Source organism: Anser anser (assembly GCF_964211835.1).
Source record: "Anser anser genome assembly, chromosome: 8".
In the NCBI taxonomy this organism is placed as follows: Eukaryota; Metazoa; Chordata; class Aves; order Anseriformes; family Anatidae; genus Anser; species Anser anser.
In genome coordinates this window covers 21,569,784-21,584,983 of record NC_139728.1, presented here as the reverse complement: position 1 = coordinate 21,584,983, position 15,200 = coordinate 21,569,784, and the positions used below count along the sequence as shown (strand labels likewise).

The 15,200-nt window shown below is 67.7% G+C and overlaps 2 protein-coding genes across 19 annotated transcripts in view; both read right to left on the bottom strand.

Moving 5' to 3' along the window:
- Positions 1-38: 38 nt before the first annotated feature.
- ARTN (artemin) lies at positions 39-6,081 on the bottom strand (the record flags this gene model as incomplete). 4 transcript variants are annotated; one of them, XM_083845528.1, is made up of 4 exons in its annotated part: positions 39-1,327; positions 1,542-1,725; positions 1,831-1,901; positions 5,941-6,081. In XM_083845528.1, 3 exons carry the CDS (start codon positions 1,894-1,896, stop codon positions 891-893), a joined length of 687 nt encoding a protein of 228 aa, XP_083701654.1. In that variant the 3' UTR covers positions 39-890. The 4 variants fall into 4 exon arrangements, with proteins under 4 accessions (XP_083701654.1, XP_083701653.1, XP_083701655.1 ...); XM_083845527.1 differs by lacking the exon at positions 5,941-6,081 and adding an exon at positions 4,904-5,051; XM_083845529.1 differs by lacking the exon at positions 5,941-6,081 and adding an exon at positions 2,341-2,476.
- Positions 6,082-8,933: 2,852 nt separating this feature from the next.
- ST3GAL3 (ST3 beta-galactoside alpha-2,3-sialyltransferase 3) overlaps positions 8,934-15,200 on the bottom strand; it is a 180,295-nt gene continuing 174,028 nt past the window's right edge. For all 15 annotated transcript variants that reach the window (XM_083845538.1, XM_083845541.1, XM_083845539.1 and 12 more), the window contains one exon: positions 8,934-12,459. In XM_083845538.1, the coding sequence (XP_083701664.1) occupies positions 12,370-12,459 (90 nt within the window). In that variant the 3' untranslated portion in view covers positions 8,934-12,369. The remainder of the gene's footprint in view (positions 12,460-15,200) is intronic.

The following is a 15,200-nucleotide window of genomic DNA, read 5'->3' as shown; positions in this document are numbered from 1 at the left end:
GGCACGAGGACCCCTCCCCAAAAAACCCAGCAGCCAGCAGCGGGGTCGGACGCGCGGCCCATCGCTTTATTGCTACGGGAAAAGGCGGCTGTACAAAAATAGAGTTTATCCTCAAATCTTACAAATAATAGAAAAACAACCCACAAAAAAAAAAAATAAAAATGGTAGGGGTTGGGGGCACGAGGAGCCCGAGGATGGGGACGGGGCGCTGCTGGCCGCAGCCCCAGGGCTTCACATCAGCGCTGGGGTTAAATTACACCCGGCCCCCGCGGGCCCAAAGTCATAAATAGGAGCTGCCGCTCGAGAACAATAAATAAATAATTTAGAGTAATAAATAGTTTAGTGCCGCAGCACCGCGGGGAGGGACCCTGCAGCCCCCGCTCGGAGCCGGGCAGGGGTCCCGGGGGTGCCCGTGCCCTGCGGAGCACCGGGCGCTGCCCCATGCCGGTGCGGTTTGGCCCCGCTGCGCCCCTGCCCTTGGGGACACCCCCTCCCCGCAGGGTGGCTCTGGCCACCCCCAGCCCCGGGGTGCCCCTTCCTGACCCCCTCCGAAGCCCGGGCGATGCTTGGCAGGGGTGTGGGAGCACCAGTCCAGGCAGGGCACAGGGCGGTGGGGATGCTCCGTCCCGCTCCGGCTCCTCTCCCAGGGCCGAGCCATGTAGGGGTGCACCCAGGCAGGACCCCACAGAGCCGGTGGCACCGGCTGCTTGGCACTGAGCGGGAGGGGGCTCTGCTGCCGACCCCCCCTGTCACGACTCCAGCTTGCCTCGGTCCCTCGTGGCCACGTAAAACTGGGGGCACCGGACCCTCCTGCCTTCCTCCGGGTGCCAGCGCCACGAGCTGGGGGCTGCCAGCGTGCGTCGAGCCGGGGCTGAGCCGGCAGCCCCCCCTCAGCCGATGCAGCTGCACTCGGCCGCCGAGAGCTTCTCCACCGTCTGCCATGTGTTCTGCACGTCCATGAAGGACACGGCCTCGTAGCGGGTGGGCCGGCAGCAGGGGTGGCTGAGGATGCGCTCCTGCGGCCCCGGGACGATGAGCTGCTGCCGCAGGAGGCTGCCCAACGTCAGGTCGTAGTTGCTGCGCGCCCGGTGGCAGGAGCCGCTGCAGTACTTGAAGAGCACGATCTCGTCCGAGTTGAAGCCCAGGCCCAGGTCGCGCACCTTCACCATCAGGTTGCGGATGTGGCAGTTGCGCCCGCGGGCGCCCCGCGAGGGTTTCCGCGGCCCCTTCTTGGCTTTGCCGGTGCCTGGCGGCGAGCGCTCGGCGCGCAGCAGCAGGTCCTCCGCCAGCTCCGTTGCACCCAGGGCCCCCGTTGTCATGTTGTCCCCTGCGGGCAAACAAGGTGGCACCATCACCCCTGTCCTCCCAGGACCACCAAGCCCACACGTCCCCTGCGGTGACCCATCTGACACCCGCTGCAGCCCAGTGCCACTGCACCCAGCCAGCTCCCCCGTGCTCGGGGCCACCGTGCCCGGGCTGTGCATCCCACGTGTGACGGTGTCCCCCCAGCCCCGGGGTGTCCCCCCTGCCCCAACACGCACCGTGCAGCTGGCTCCAGGCGAGCGGCATCTCCACGCCGTCCTCCGCGCTGGGGCTGGCGGTGGCCATGTCCCACAGCGTGGGGGCCGCATCCAGCGTCTCGTTGCAGTGTGGGGTACGCAGGGCTCCCGTGGCCAGCCCGGCCAGCAGCGAGAGGATGGCGAGGACACCCCACAATGTCCCCTCCTGCAACTCAGCACGGCACAGCGGGGTGAGCTCTGGGCTCAGGGATGAGGATGGGGACAGGGACAGGGGGCCCTGGCCATTGTGGGCGGCCAGGCCTGGGCTCACCTTGGGCTGCGGATGCGTGCTGGGTCCTGCAGGTCTTGGCTCTGGTGGCCCCGCTCGCTGCTCCATGCTGGCTGCAAGCACAGAGGTGTGGGTCAGTGCCTGTGCGGCACACACAGGGTGGGCACCCGCAGCTGGTGCTGACAGCACCCCTCCCTGCCCACCCAGACCCCGGTGGCACCCAGGAGAGGCCATCAAACCAGCTGGGAGCTGGCACACCTCTCCACTGCCAAGCATGCCGTCCTCACCCCCAGCACCCCACAACACCTCCCATCCCCTCCCTGCATGGCCAGGCCCCCACGCCCCCCCATGTCTCCCTCCCCGGAGATGCTGGCAGAAGGGACTTTGCCCGGCACCTCTCCTCGGGGGGACGCAGCCGCCTCCTCGCGCGAGTGGCCCGGGATGCCAGGCTGTGCCGTAAGGCAGCTGCTGGGACTGGGAGCGCCGCGGGGGGGGCCCTTTCCCATGGCCCTTCCCTGGGAATGTTTTTCTTGCTCGCGGTGGGAGCCTGACCTTGGAAACTCCAAATCCATTAGCGCAGGGTCCCCCGGTGCGGCCACCCCCCGGCCCCGCGCTGGCTCCCCGGCACGCTGCCTGTGCAGCGCTGGGAGCTGGGGCGTGCGGCCCCAGAGCAGCCCGTGGATGGGTGAACGGGGCCGTGAGGGGTGGGACAGGCAGGTCCCATGGGGACACGGCAGCACACCACGCTGGGCTCTCCAAAGCCATTCACCCCAATGACACTACCCAGTGCCCGCCGGCCCCGCCACACAGGGGAATTCGCACCGTGGGCCCCTGGGAGGTGCAGGGACAGCGCCAGTTTGCACCCACACATGTGTGGGGTGCGGGGAAGCCCCCGCTCCTCAATGCCCCAAGCATGGAGTGGGGAAGCCTGGATCCTCCAGAGGTGGCTCCCAGCTTTTGGTCTGCTGCTGCATCCCCACCTCTCAGGACAGGACTGTCCCCTTCGAGCTTGGTGACATCCCACAGTGGCGGGGTTCCCCCTGCCCCCTCCATGGCTTTACCCCAGCAAATCCCAGGTGCTCCTGCAGTGGAGCAAAGTTTGGACGGGATATGCTGAGGAGAGCGCTGCTGGCCGAAGAGCGAGGGGAAGCAACTGGGGCACTGCTGGCGTGGGGAGACAAAACCAGTTCCCCTGACCCCCAGCACCTCAGGGGATGTTCGCCAGGCCCCAAGCCCCGGTTGCTATACCCACTGCCACCTTGCGTGGGTGGCACCCAGCCATTCCACGCCAAGGGGCTGTGGCAGGCACCACCGGGCGCACAAACCTCCTCTGCGTGCCATGCGCCGGGCAGGATGCGGCCCCACGGCAGGCAGGGCTGGCACCGGGCCCCCCAGCCCCGCCAGCCGCCGCAGCTTGGCCAAGCACGGCCCACGCAGCGCATCGCTCCCGTGGCGGCCCGTGGCCCCGCGCCAGCCGCTGCCGCCAGGTCATCGTTTTCCCAGGCCGGCACCCCCGGAGGGGCCCGGCGAGGGTCCCGTGGCCCCGCCAGCAGGAGCCGGGCCCCCCGTCCCCGCTCCCACCGCCCCGCCGCGGCCCCTCGGCCCCAGCAGCACAGCGGGACGGGACGGGGGCCCTCGCGGGCTGCGGGCCAGCGGCCAGGCGGTGACACAGCGGCTGGGGCCCACGCTGCGGGGCTGCCGCTCCTCCAGCCCCGTCCCGTCGGGGGCACCGGCGGCGGGGCCGCCCTGCCCGCCCCGTCGGGCGGCGGCGGGGCACCGGGCGCTGCAGCCCCGGCGGGGCGCATCTGCCCCGGGAGCCGGCGGCCGGGCGGCGGGGCCGAGCTGCACTGCGGGCTTCGCCCAGCCGGCGGCAGCACGGCCCCGGGATCCGCCGAGAGAAGCGGGAGGACGAAGGAAGCCTCCCCCCGGCAGCGCGGCCCCGCGCTGGCTGCGCACCCCCGTGGGGTGGGGGAACGGGGAACAGCCGGGCCCGGTCCTGAGCGCCCCGCGGGGATGCCAGAGCCGCAGCCCCGGCTCCTGGAGGGGGTCCGGGTGGGATCTGCTCCTGCCCCGGCTCGGAGAGCCCCGGCCGGCCGCTACCAGGCTCCGGAGCTCTTCCCAGGTCGGGATCGGGCCGGTCCACGCGAGGAGCTGCCCTCGCACGGGTCAGCCCCCCCACAACCCACGCGTCCCCCCCCCCGGGGCTGAGCAGCGCCGTGCCCCTGGGGCCCGTCCCGGTGCACGGGGGGAACGGGGCGGGGACGGCTCCGGTGCGCACCCTGCATACACTGCGTGGCGGCCGCTGGGGAGCCCCATCCCCAGAACGAGGGTCCCAGCATCCCGGGGTGGGGGGCCTCTTTGAGGCCGGGGATAAGGCCGGGCCTCGCTGGCGGCGTGGGGCCATGCCCGGAGACCTCCCCGGGCACCTGCGAGCACCGGGAACCGGCGGAGGGCCGGCGTCCCACCGCGCTGGAGGACTTGCGAGGGGTCGCAAAGGAAGCCCACGGGTGACACGGGGCTGGCACCTGCCCCACAGGGCCGGGGGAGGCCGGTACCGGACACGTGGGGCCCACGAACGAGGAGCTGCCGCCGCGTGGAAGCAGCCGCGGCCGCCCGGGGACACCGGGGGCAGCGCCGGTCCCCGCGCCCCGGTCCCGGGGCTCTCCCCAGGGGCGGCCCGGCTCGGCGGGAGCTGCCTGCCCCGCTCACCGGCCGGCCCCGGGCAGCCGGGGCAGGGACCCCCCCCGACGTGCCTGAAGGGGTGAGCCCGAGAAGGGGCGGGCGAGCCCGGCCCCGTGTCCCCGGGCACCCCCGGCGGGGTCCCCGCCTCTCCCCGGCCCGAGCGGGGGCAGCCCCGTTCCCCGCCGCGGCTCCGGAGCGCTTCCCCCCGCGGGACCGGGCTCGGGCAGCCCCGGGAGCCGCCGGGCCGGGACCTGCCCGGGGTGACGGGGGTGGTCCGGGCCCCCCTCGCCGCCCCGCGGGTTTTGCCGGTGGGGCGGGCGGCGGAGCGGACCCCCCTTATTCCTCCCCCCCATCCACCCGCCCCGGTTCCCCGTAGGCTGCCGGCGGGCTGGGACGGCCGCTGCCGCCGCCCGCCGCCCCGGCCCGCACTCACCGTGCCCGCGGCGGGGAGCATCCCCCGGGCCGCCGCCGCCCCGCATCGCCTCCGCTCCCCGCCGCCCCCCGCCGCCGCGCCGGGGCGGGGCGCGGGCGGGGGCCGGCGCTGCCCCGCCGGCACCGGTACCGGCTCCCGCCGCCGCCGCTCCCGGTGCCGCTCCCGGTGCCGCTCCCGGTGCCGCTCCTGCTGCGCCTCGGGGGTCGGGGGTGCGGGTCCCGGTGCGCCTCGGGGTGCGGTGCCGGTGCCGGTGCCGGCGGGCGGGCGCGCAGTGCGGGGCAGCGGCGGCTCCATCCCGCTCCCGCCGCCGCCGCCGGTGTCAAATTCCAGCCGCCGTCACCTGACCGGCGGGGCGGGCACCGGCACCGGCACCGCTCCCCGAGCGCCACCGGGACCCCCCGGCCCGCCCCGCAGCCGGGACCGCCCCGGGAGCAGGAGGGCGCCGGCCCCGGGACCCCGCCAGCACCGGGAGCCGCCCCCCGACCCGCGGCGGGACCGGGAGCCGCGCCGGGACCCGCACCGGCGCCGGGACCTCCACCGGCACCGGGACCTCCACCGGCACCGGGCGGCCGGACAGCCGCCGGACAGCCCTCCCGGACGGACCGACGGACGGACGCCCCGCGGCGAGGCTCCCCGGGCGGCTCGCTGCCCCGACAGCGCGGTCGCAGCACAGGCAGGACGGACACGGGCCCCCCCCCCCCCGCGGGGCCACGCGCTCAGCCCTTCCCCGAGCGGGACGGAGCCCCACGCGGACCCCGTGCGGGGCGAGGGAGGGTTTGGGGTGGGGGGACGCGGCCCCACGGAGCACCCTCCCGCGTGGCGTCGGGGGGAGCCCCCGGAGCCCCCCCCGCGGCCCCGTGGGGTCCCCGCGGCTCGGCGTGGGAGCAGCGGGGACCGACCCCACGCACCCGAGCCCCCCTCGGGCCACCCGTGCGCCTCGGCGGAGGAGGAGTTCGGCCTCCCCGCCCTGCCTCCCCGCCCGCCCCTGCGCCCCCGAGGCCACCCCGGGCCCGGCCACCCGCCGGCGGCCCCCTTACCTCCGCCGCCTCCCTGCCTCCCTCCGCCGGGGCCGTCGCAGGCCCCGGGGACATGGGGGCCGGCTGGCGAGCCGAGCCGAGCCGAGCCGTGCCCGTGCGAGTCCCTGCGTCACCGCCCAGGGCCCTCCACGTCCATCGTGGGGCTCTCGAGTGCTCCTTGCGAATGTGCCAAAATCCCAGGGCCGCCTCCGCTCGGCCTCACTTCACACGTGCTCCCCTGGCCGGTGCTGGCCGTGGGGGCACAGCCCAGCCCGGCCGAGCCCCCCGGGGCCAGCCCTCATGGCTCGCTGGCCCCCCGGGCCCTGCCCGCGGCGGTGGCCGGAGGCGTCTGGCCGGGCTGCGCGCCCCGGGATGCTGCCGGCCGTGTCATCTGCCCGGGCAGCGCCTCGCAGCCTCCCCGGGCTTATATAACTCTCCCTCGCTGGAGCAGGGCCAGCAGCCACGCTGTTGCTGCACGCCGGCCCCGGGGAGCCCCTGGGGTCTTGGCCTGGGCTCCCTCCTTGCCCCCCGATCCCAAAGCGCTGTTGACGGCTTCCCCGCCGCCCGGACCCCGCGGCTGGGAGGGCTGGAGGAGCGCGTGCGAGCCGGCCGCCCAGCCTGGCCTGGCCTCGTCTTGCTGGATTATCCCTCGCAGGATGACAGCTCCCGCATCCCTCCCGTGGCAGCACCTGCCGGGGAATGCGCTGGCCCAGGGGGGTGGTGGCTAAGCTGTCCCCGGTGCTGCTAGCGGGGTGGCAGAGGGCCTGGAGGTGCTGTTCCTACCCCAAGAGGGCCGAGCGCGTGGTGTGGGGGTCTCGCTGCCTCGCTGCTGCGGCCTGGGACTGCTCCCCTGGACTGCTCCAGGGGTGAAGCCCTGCTGCCTCAGCCCAGCGGAGGTTTGGGGGCACAGGAGCGGCCCTGGGGTGGGGAATTGGCAGGGACAGGGTCAGGGAACAGGACCCTCTGCTTCGCAGGGCAGTAGGCCAATATAAGGGGGCTGCCTGCTTGGACAGTCTCCCCGTGGGTGGCACGTCCTGCCCCGGGTCCCCTGGCCATGCCTTCGGGGCCAGGACTGGCCACGGCTGTGTCCACACAGGGGGAGATGCCCAAGAGGGGCTGCCCTCCGCAGCAGGCAGCCTGCGGGGCTTGGTGACAGCCAAAGGTGCCCCAGGCGGGGTGCCCCATCCCCTCCCACCTTCCCTGCACGCTGCTGGGCTGGGCCTCGTGTCCCCTCATGTCCCCAGGGCTCGTCCAGGAGCTGCCCCTGGGCACGATGCTGGGGCTGGCATGGCACAGCGCGGTGTCCAGGGGACCCCTTGTGGTGCCCACAGCGTCCCCAGTCCTGTAGCAGGATGGCTGTGCAAAGCCTGCCCTCCGTGCCCTCCTGGGGGTGCCCCCTTTGTGGCTGATACCCCAGAAACCTGGGGCTCCTGGCTCCCTCCTCTGGCCCTGGAGATGTCACCCTGCTGCTGCGCTGCCTGGGATGTCACACTGGTGGCACCACAGCGGCAGGAGGTGGCACTGCCCAGCGCAGTGCCTGAACCCCCGCTGCTGCTGGCAGCGGCTGGTTTGGTGCCTCCCAAGGCACCGCCTGCACCGGCCCCACAGGGCTGGGGCTGTCCCCGTGTCCCTCGGCCATCCCAGCCTGACGTCCGTCCCTGCAGGTGCCACCAGGCGTGGGGCAGGACAGGGCTGACGTGCTCCAGCCCGACGGCAGGACGGAGCTCGCCACCAAGCACGCGGGGAGCAGAGCTGTGACACAGACGGGCCGGCCGGTTGCGCTGTCCCTGTCTCGGTGGCGACGTGATTCCTTTGGGGACATCTGCTACCAGAACCAAGCGTCTGCTTCTGCTAACGTGGCTGTCCCCGCGTGCCCTGCTCCCCGGCTCGGGTACGTGCCATGTGCGGGGGTGGCAGCGGTGGCTCTGCTCCTTCAGGGTCTGGAAAAGGAGAGCAGAAAAGAGGGGTTTGAGCAGCTCCAGCCGCTCCCCTCTCTAACTAAGGGTCCGTAACTTGCAGCCGTGCTCCCGGGAGGCAGTCGCCTCCACAGCGTCCCACCAGCGCTGGCAGGAGGCCACCCCTCGTGTCCGTCAGACCTGTCACCCACTTGGAAGCAGCCCCCCCCCAATTCCCCTGAGTGACGAAACCGTCCCTGACTCGTCCCACGGCCCTGGAAGCTCCCCAGCATCGCTGGGGCCATGGCAGGGGTCACATCCTCCCTCCCGGCCCCCGGCAGGTGTTGGAGTCGGTCACGGCCTCAGCCCCCGGCTTCCTAAACTGCTTCCTTCCTGGACGCGGCGGCGAGAAGGTCACTTGGCCGGACACCTGCCTTCGCCGGGGCCACACCCAGCGGGGCGGTGAGCGGCTGGAAGTGACCCCGCTGCCGGGGAGTCCCCGAGAGAGGCCCAAAGGGAGGCAGTCACAGGGAGGACGCCGTCACCCCGGCTTCCTCTCCACGTGCCCCAACGTCAGGCACGGTGTGCTTTGCTGAGGATCAGAGCGAGGGTCCCAGGGCCCTCTCTGTCCCCTCCAGCCCTGGCTTGGTGCCTCGAGTGCTCGCCACAAGGGGAGGACAGCTGGGACGGCCGCCGCCGCAGCTCAGAGGGGCACAGAGGTGCCTGCGTGGTGAGCAGAGCCTGTCCCCGCGGTGCCCCCGTCGCTCCCTCCGGCAGGACACGGGGATGCGGTGGTTTGAGGCTGGGTGACCTCCACAGCTCAACAGGTGGACTGCAAACCACCTCGAAACGGCCAGCCCCGCGTGTACAAGGGGGCTGCTGCCCCCCGACACATCGTGCACCCACCCCGCGCCCCTCTCCCATCCCCTCGGTCACCGGGCAGGAGGGGCACAGCCCTCTGCTGGCCCCAGCGCCAGGCCCCTGGGATCAGCGGGTGCCTTCGGGGTGCTCTGCTGGAGGAGCCAACAGCTGGAGCAGGCTGGGGATAGCCCGAGCGGGGGAATCCCTCTGCCTCCCCTAAAAATGGCCAGAGGCAGCAAAAGAAAGAGGCCAGCCAAGCTCGTTTGATAGCTTTATTGCTTCTGTGATATGACTGAATTGATGTGACATAAGCCGGCTTGGAGGAGCCTGCAAGACTCTTGCCCTCCCTACCTAGAGGGAAAATTAAAAAAAAAACAACGCAGAAACTAAAACTAATTTTAAAAACTCATTGAGTTCTTACATCTCAGCTTGGTACAGCACTGGCGAGCTCCCCGGCCCTCGGAGCAGGTCCCTGTGTGAGACCACAGGCTGGGTGGTGGCCCTGTCACCCGCACCCAAGGGTGGCAGGGGGTCACCGCGCCCGATGCATGCTCAGACCAACCGCAGGGGCCCCGCTGCTGCCGGCGGAGCTCAGCGTGGCGGCTGCCTCCTTACCAGGCCACCTGGAAGCCCTCGTCTGGTGCTGCCCGTCCCCAGCCTGCCCGCCCCGGTGTGACCCAGCCAGCCCTGCCCTGCCACCTTCCCCGTCTCCCTCCCGGCAGAAAGGAGAGCCGGGAAGACCCAGAGGTGCTGGTCGGAGGATGCCGGGCTCAGATCCTCCGCGGCCTCACGTTCCCTGGTGGCGCTGCCTCCATTCAGCATGTGTGAGCTCGAGGCCGTGGTACGGCCAACCCTGACCTGGGTGATGCTGATACCGGGGAGCAGCGCTGCGGTGTCCCAGACCCGCTGCCCACAGCAGCAGGAGCAAAGCCCCACCGCAGGAGCTGGCTCCCACCGGCACATGGATTTCCCCGGCCCCGACCTCCTCGCGCTCCCCCAGCCCCTCTCCAGGCGGGTTCCCTGCCACCCCGCTGGCCTTTCTGCACGGCGGCGCGGCAGAGGCGTCAGGCAACCCCGCTCTATATTTAGGCCGTGGAGAATTCCCCTGGGCTCTCCCTTCCGAGCTGAAAAGGTGAGTCACGGCGAGGGAGAGGCCAAGACTCGCATCCGTCCCACTGACCCTGCTCTGACCCGCGTGCACCGCTCCGAGCTGGCAGGGCTGCGGCGTCTCGGAGGGCGGGAGGTGGCTGCAGGTGCACGCGAGGAGACAGCCAAGGAGAGGCCTCCAGGAGCCAGTCCCAGCGCCACGTGCCGCCCCGGGGCCGGGGCGCACACCGGCATCACCCGCAGGGCCTGGCCGTGGGATGCTCCGTGGATGAACCTGCCCCGCTGATGTCCTTGCTGAGAGTCCTGGGTCAAGAGGGACAGCGAGACACGGGGGAGCCGTGGTCCCCCAGCACCTCCATCCTTGCTCTCTCCGCTTGCAGGTGTCCCGACCCACCGCAGCCACCCTGAGCCACGCAACCTGAGCCTGAGACGCCCTGGTCTGCAGGGACAGCTTCCCATCGGGACCTGACCCCAACTGCGTGGGGAGCTGGGACGCCAGGGAAAGCAGAGCAGGGGCCTTGGGCCCGGAGACGGTGAGTTAGAAGGTAACAGTGCCCTGTGAGGTTGTAGTGATAATGGAATAAATCGCATTGATGCTCTGCTGTCTCCATGGGGGTGCTCCCTCCGCAGCTCCTCTGGGGGTAGCGAGGAGCCCAGCACTGACCCCGAAGGCTCTTCCCCTCCTCCTCCTGGCTGCAGCTACCTGCTCTCTGGCATCTCCGCTCCCTGTAGCGTACGGATGGGGCCCATCACCTCCCTCAGTGCCCTAGGGCTTCCCCAGCAGCAGCTGAAGACCCAGTTCAAGCACCAAGTAGGTGCCACGACCTGGCCAGGTCCAGCCCAGGCACCCCCACCAGGACCTCCAGTCCCTTGAGCAAAAAAAAAATAATAAAAAATAAAAAATTGGGGGAGAACATTCAAATGAGTATCTGCCACAGCAGATGGTCAAAAACCTGCTGAAAACCCCAGCTTTCTGGGCTGGAAACCTCACGGAGCATCCTGGGGGCAGGCACGTACCTGGGGGGGAGCAGGGATCACCCAGCTGGGAGGCCAGAGGGACAGGGGAAGGGAAATGGAAGGGGAAAGGAAGGGAGCAGCTCCCAGATCCCCTCCGCTGACCCCCGCGGTGGCCTCGATGCGCAGGGACGTGGCTCGGGATGGTGCCCCGCGTGGGCGCAGGGTGGCCTGCTCCTGCCTCGAAGCCCATTTCCACCTGATTTCCCCCCGCAATCCCTCTTCTGCCCACGCTCTCCAGGTGGACGAGAGCAGCCCGCTGTCCTCGCGCTCAGCCACGTTGCTCAGTTTATTCCAGCTCCTCTGAAGTACGTATACAAATCAAATGTGCAAATACTGCATCTTGGGACCAAGAGAGCAAAGGAAGGGACGTGCTCCTGAGAGCAGGAGGAGCAGCAGTGCTCGAGCAGCACAGGAGGAGCTTGGAAATGAAGTGAGCAGGGGCCAAGCAGAAGGCGAGGGTTCCCAGCAGGCCCCCAGCCTTGCCAGCAGGCTCCACCACCACTGAGGTCACGGATCAGGGAACACAGTCGAGTCTGGAACGTAAAACATCTTCGGCAGCCCGCTCTTAAACTGCAAAGCTTCAGATATCCACGCAACATCTGACCTCCTTCCAAACAACGAATCACTCCTCTCCCCCACAGAAGCAAAGCGAGGCGCTGTCCAGGAGCGGTGACACCGATCTGCACCGGCTCGGTGAGGGCCCTGCACAGCAGGCACAGCCCAAGAGGCCTGGAAGCCTTGAGCACAGCGAGGTGGGCTCCGCAGCGCCGTGACACGCAGGATGGCGGTGAGGGGCTGCTGCAGGCAGAGGAAGCCACCGGCTCCCTGCTCCACGCCAGGGTCAGGGCAGAGTCGGGGCAGGACAAGCGGCTACGGAGAACACAGCTGAGTTAAGTGGCTGCTGCTGCCTCTACGCAGGAAGCGAGGAAAAGTGCAGAAAAACAAACCCATGCTCATCTCCAACGCGAAGCTCCAAGTGGAGAACGAGGGAAAGCCATCCTCCCTTTAAATTATAGCAGCACCAACAACACTGAAGTCTTGGACGGATTTGTTTTCCCGGGGAAAGGTCTGAGGCCAGCGACAATGCAGACGGAGCGAGGCGAGGCCGAGCTTTTCGCAGGGCTGTGCACAAGCAGATTTCGCTTTGCACCTTGGTATTTCTAGTATGATTCCAGCAGAGTTTCTTTAAAAAATAATACTTTGTACATTCAGGCACCGCTGCCTTGGGGCAGCGTCACCTCCCATTTGGCACAAATTGTTTTATTCACAAACCGTCCTTCTCTCTCCTGAGTCTCTCCCATTTAATTCTGGATACAGAAGATCCGTCTGCAATGCAGAGTTCAAGAACTGCCCGCTCAGCCCCTTGCCCTCCTCCTGCCAGCTCTAGGACCGGAGGCAGCAGATGCTGCCCTCCTGCAGACTAGCAATGCGAGAGGGCCTTCCCAGAGCACCCGGGCATCTCTGTGTGTCTCCAGTGAAGCGGGCTTCTTGCGGGGGGCTGCCAGTGCCTGCTCCCAGAGCTGCAGCGTGCGTCTTCCTCTCCTCCCTTTGAGGCAGCGGCTGCAGCCACTCAGATCCCACTGGTCAGGTCGGTGATGACTCGGGCTTTCACCAGCTTCCGCAGGAACTCCTTCTCCCGTTGGATGTTGTGCGTCCAGGACTGGAAGGAAAGGAGGAAGACAAAGGTCAGCAGCTATCCTTGGCCAAGCATGCTCCTCCGCCCCACATCATGGGAGCCGCCAGCTGGCACGGGGTTCTGCCAAGGAGGCAGAGCCTGCTGCCGACCAGAAGGGCCCTTGCAGACCAAGGACCTTCTCTTATCTAGATAGAGCCAGCAGAGCTGGAAAACTAGCTCATCCCAAGACCAGCCTCACTAAGGCCAGCTCCTGCCTCCACTAGCCCTACCAAGAGGAAATCAGATGCCAAAGGTCACACTAATACAGCGCGAAGGGCGGGACGGGCACGTCTCCGAGTCAGGCATTTCAGGGCTAGGACTGCTATAGCTGCTGTCAGCCCCCCCGGTGTGTGCCCTGCTGCAGGCTTCAGCAGTGATCTGCCATCGCCCCGCTGTGCTGGTACTGGTAAAGCACTTGGTGTGTCAAAGACAGAGCAGGGCAAAGCGACTTTCCCCAAAATCTCCCAGCGAGACAAGAATCCCAGGACGGGAATCCACGTCTTCAGGACAGTGCTCTGGGCAGCAGGTAACCTCGGCTCTAGATAAGATGTGGGCCATGATAAAATACCTCGATGGGAACATCCCAGAAATGGCTTCAAGCAGCGAAGTACAGAGCCCTCGGCCAGACCGTGGCACCTCCCTGCAGAGCCCTGGCTGTGTCTCGCACACACAACGTGCACGTGGCTGTCCTGTCACCTGTGGGTGTCCTGTCTGGTGCCAAGAGGTGCCAGGGACCAACGGTCCCTCGCTAGATCTCCAGTACATTTTGGAAATGCCTCTCCTCTCCTGAGTGCTGCTCTGCACTCGTACTGCTGTCCCCTCAGCGCACAGGATTTATGACAGTTAAAGCTGCTGAGAGATCAGGCAGGTCTCATCTTGCAACCTGTGTTCGAAAGAAGCTTTTCACTTCTGGTTACTCGAATGCTGCGAGGGTGCACCAGCACAGGTAACCGCACGGCCACGCGTGAGACTGAAAACGCAGAAGACCCTGCCTGTAAACTGCAGGGACAATGTCAAGAAACAGCTCAGCGTCTGGCTTCTGCTAGCATGAAAGCAGAAACTGAAAAACGGCACTGGGAAGAAAGCTGGGTCATAAGAGAAAAAAAAACAAACATGAATTTTAAGAAGCAGCACTGAGAGCCGCACGCGCCTGTCCCTCGGAGCAGGAGAGTCAGGATCCCCGCGCGCTGGAGGCACTCCCACGTGTGGCACATCACCTGGGGGTCCTGTGCACGGTCCCTGCCTCGCAGCAGTGCCTCTCCCGACAGCACAGCCCCTTGCTACGAGCACACAGCGCCGGCAGAGGCAGCCAAGGGCGCATGTGCTGCTGCCAGCAGGCAGCGAGCGGTGTCTGCTGGCACCGGGGCTGCGCTAGGAGCTCCGCGCCTTGCAGCACCCTTGCAGCTTGTATCTGGCTGGCTTGCTGCTCAAAGCCTACCTGGAGCACGAGGGAGCCTGGCCGTGCCCGAGATGTCACAGCACAAGCTGATCCCTCCTCCGTGCCCTTCTGCCTCAGCACACAGCAAAGGTCAACTGGTTTCACCCATACGAGCTGCTTGTGCCCCTCGGTACGTACAGAAAGCGGGGAGCGGCCACGTCTGGGCAAACTCAAACCACCTAAAACATCGGCTCAGGCCACATGCAAGCACCTTGTCTGACGGCAGGAGGAAATCTGCCTGCATGAAAGGTACAAGGGAGAAGGAATTTAAGTACAGGAGGCGGATGGTAAAGCTGAGCGCTACAACTGCGCTCTCCTGCACCACACGCCAGGCTGCTGGCAAGACGTGTAAACCTCGGCTGTTCAGCACGAAGGCTGCTCTCAGCTCTGGTCACTGCCACAAATTCCTCTTTCCAAGCAGAAAGCCACATGTAAGGGAAACTGAGCCTCCCACTCGATCCCTGTATCTTGCTGCTGGCTGTGGCTGTACCCTCAAAGGCTTTGCGGTCGGGCGTGAGACCGCAGAGGGAGGGGAACAGGCTTTCGTCCCCCCGCAAGGAGCACCAGCAGGGCGCTCGGTGCGGTGCTGCTCCACCCGACAGGAGGCATGAGGCATGTCTTCAACACTAGCTCGGGTTACTGATTGCAGGAGAGGGACTCGCCCCACTGACAGACAGAGCTAATCAGGCGAAGGAGACTGCATTCCTGCGCCGGCGGCCGCAGGGGGGAGAAGATCCGGAGCAAATTTTTCAAAACTGCCAAGGAGAGGCAGGCACCTCGCTCCCATCGCCGCCGACAGGGGAAAGGCACCAGAACACACCGCAAAACCTGCCTGGGATCCTGAGCCTTGCAGGCTCCGCACTGCTCGCTGCGAAGAACCCGGTGCGTGGTGCTGCCGGCTGCGGGCACAGGGTTTGGGGTGGTCTCATAAAAAGCCAGCCTTTAGCAGGCCCCTGACTTTGGGGCCAGGAGCCCGCTGTACCTGCTGTAAGGGAAGCTCTCTGCATCACACCAAGCATTTGTCACCGCTTGTTGGGTAAGCCGAGGAGCTCTGTGTCACCGTGCTCCTGGGCGAGGTGTCCCGGCCATCTCTTTCAGCTGGTGCGGTGTCCCGAGCTGCAACAAGTGGTAAGGGACAGGCGATGCTTTGGCACCCACAACCCCACGGACAGGGCTGTGCTGGCAGAGTGCTAATTCTGACATTTTATGCAGTGTCGTGAGCAAAACCCACACCTGGAGGAGGTTTACATGAAGCAGCCACAATACCAGTGATTTACTCCTGATAGTA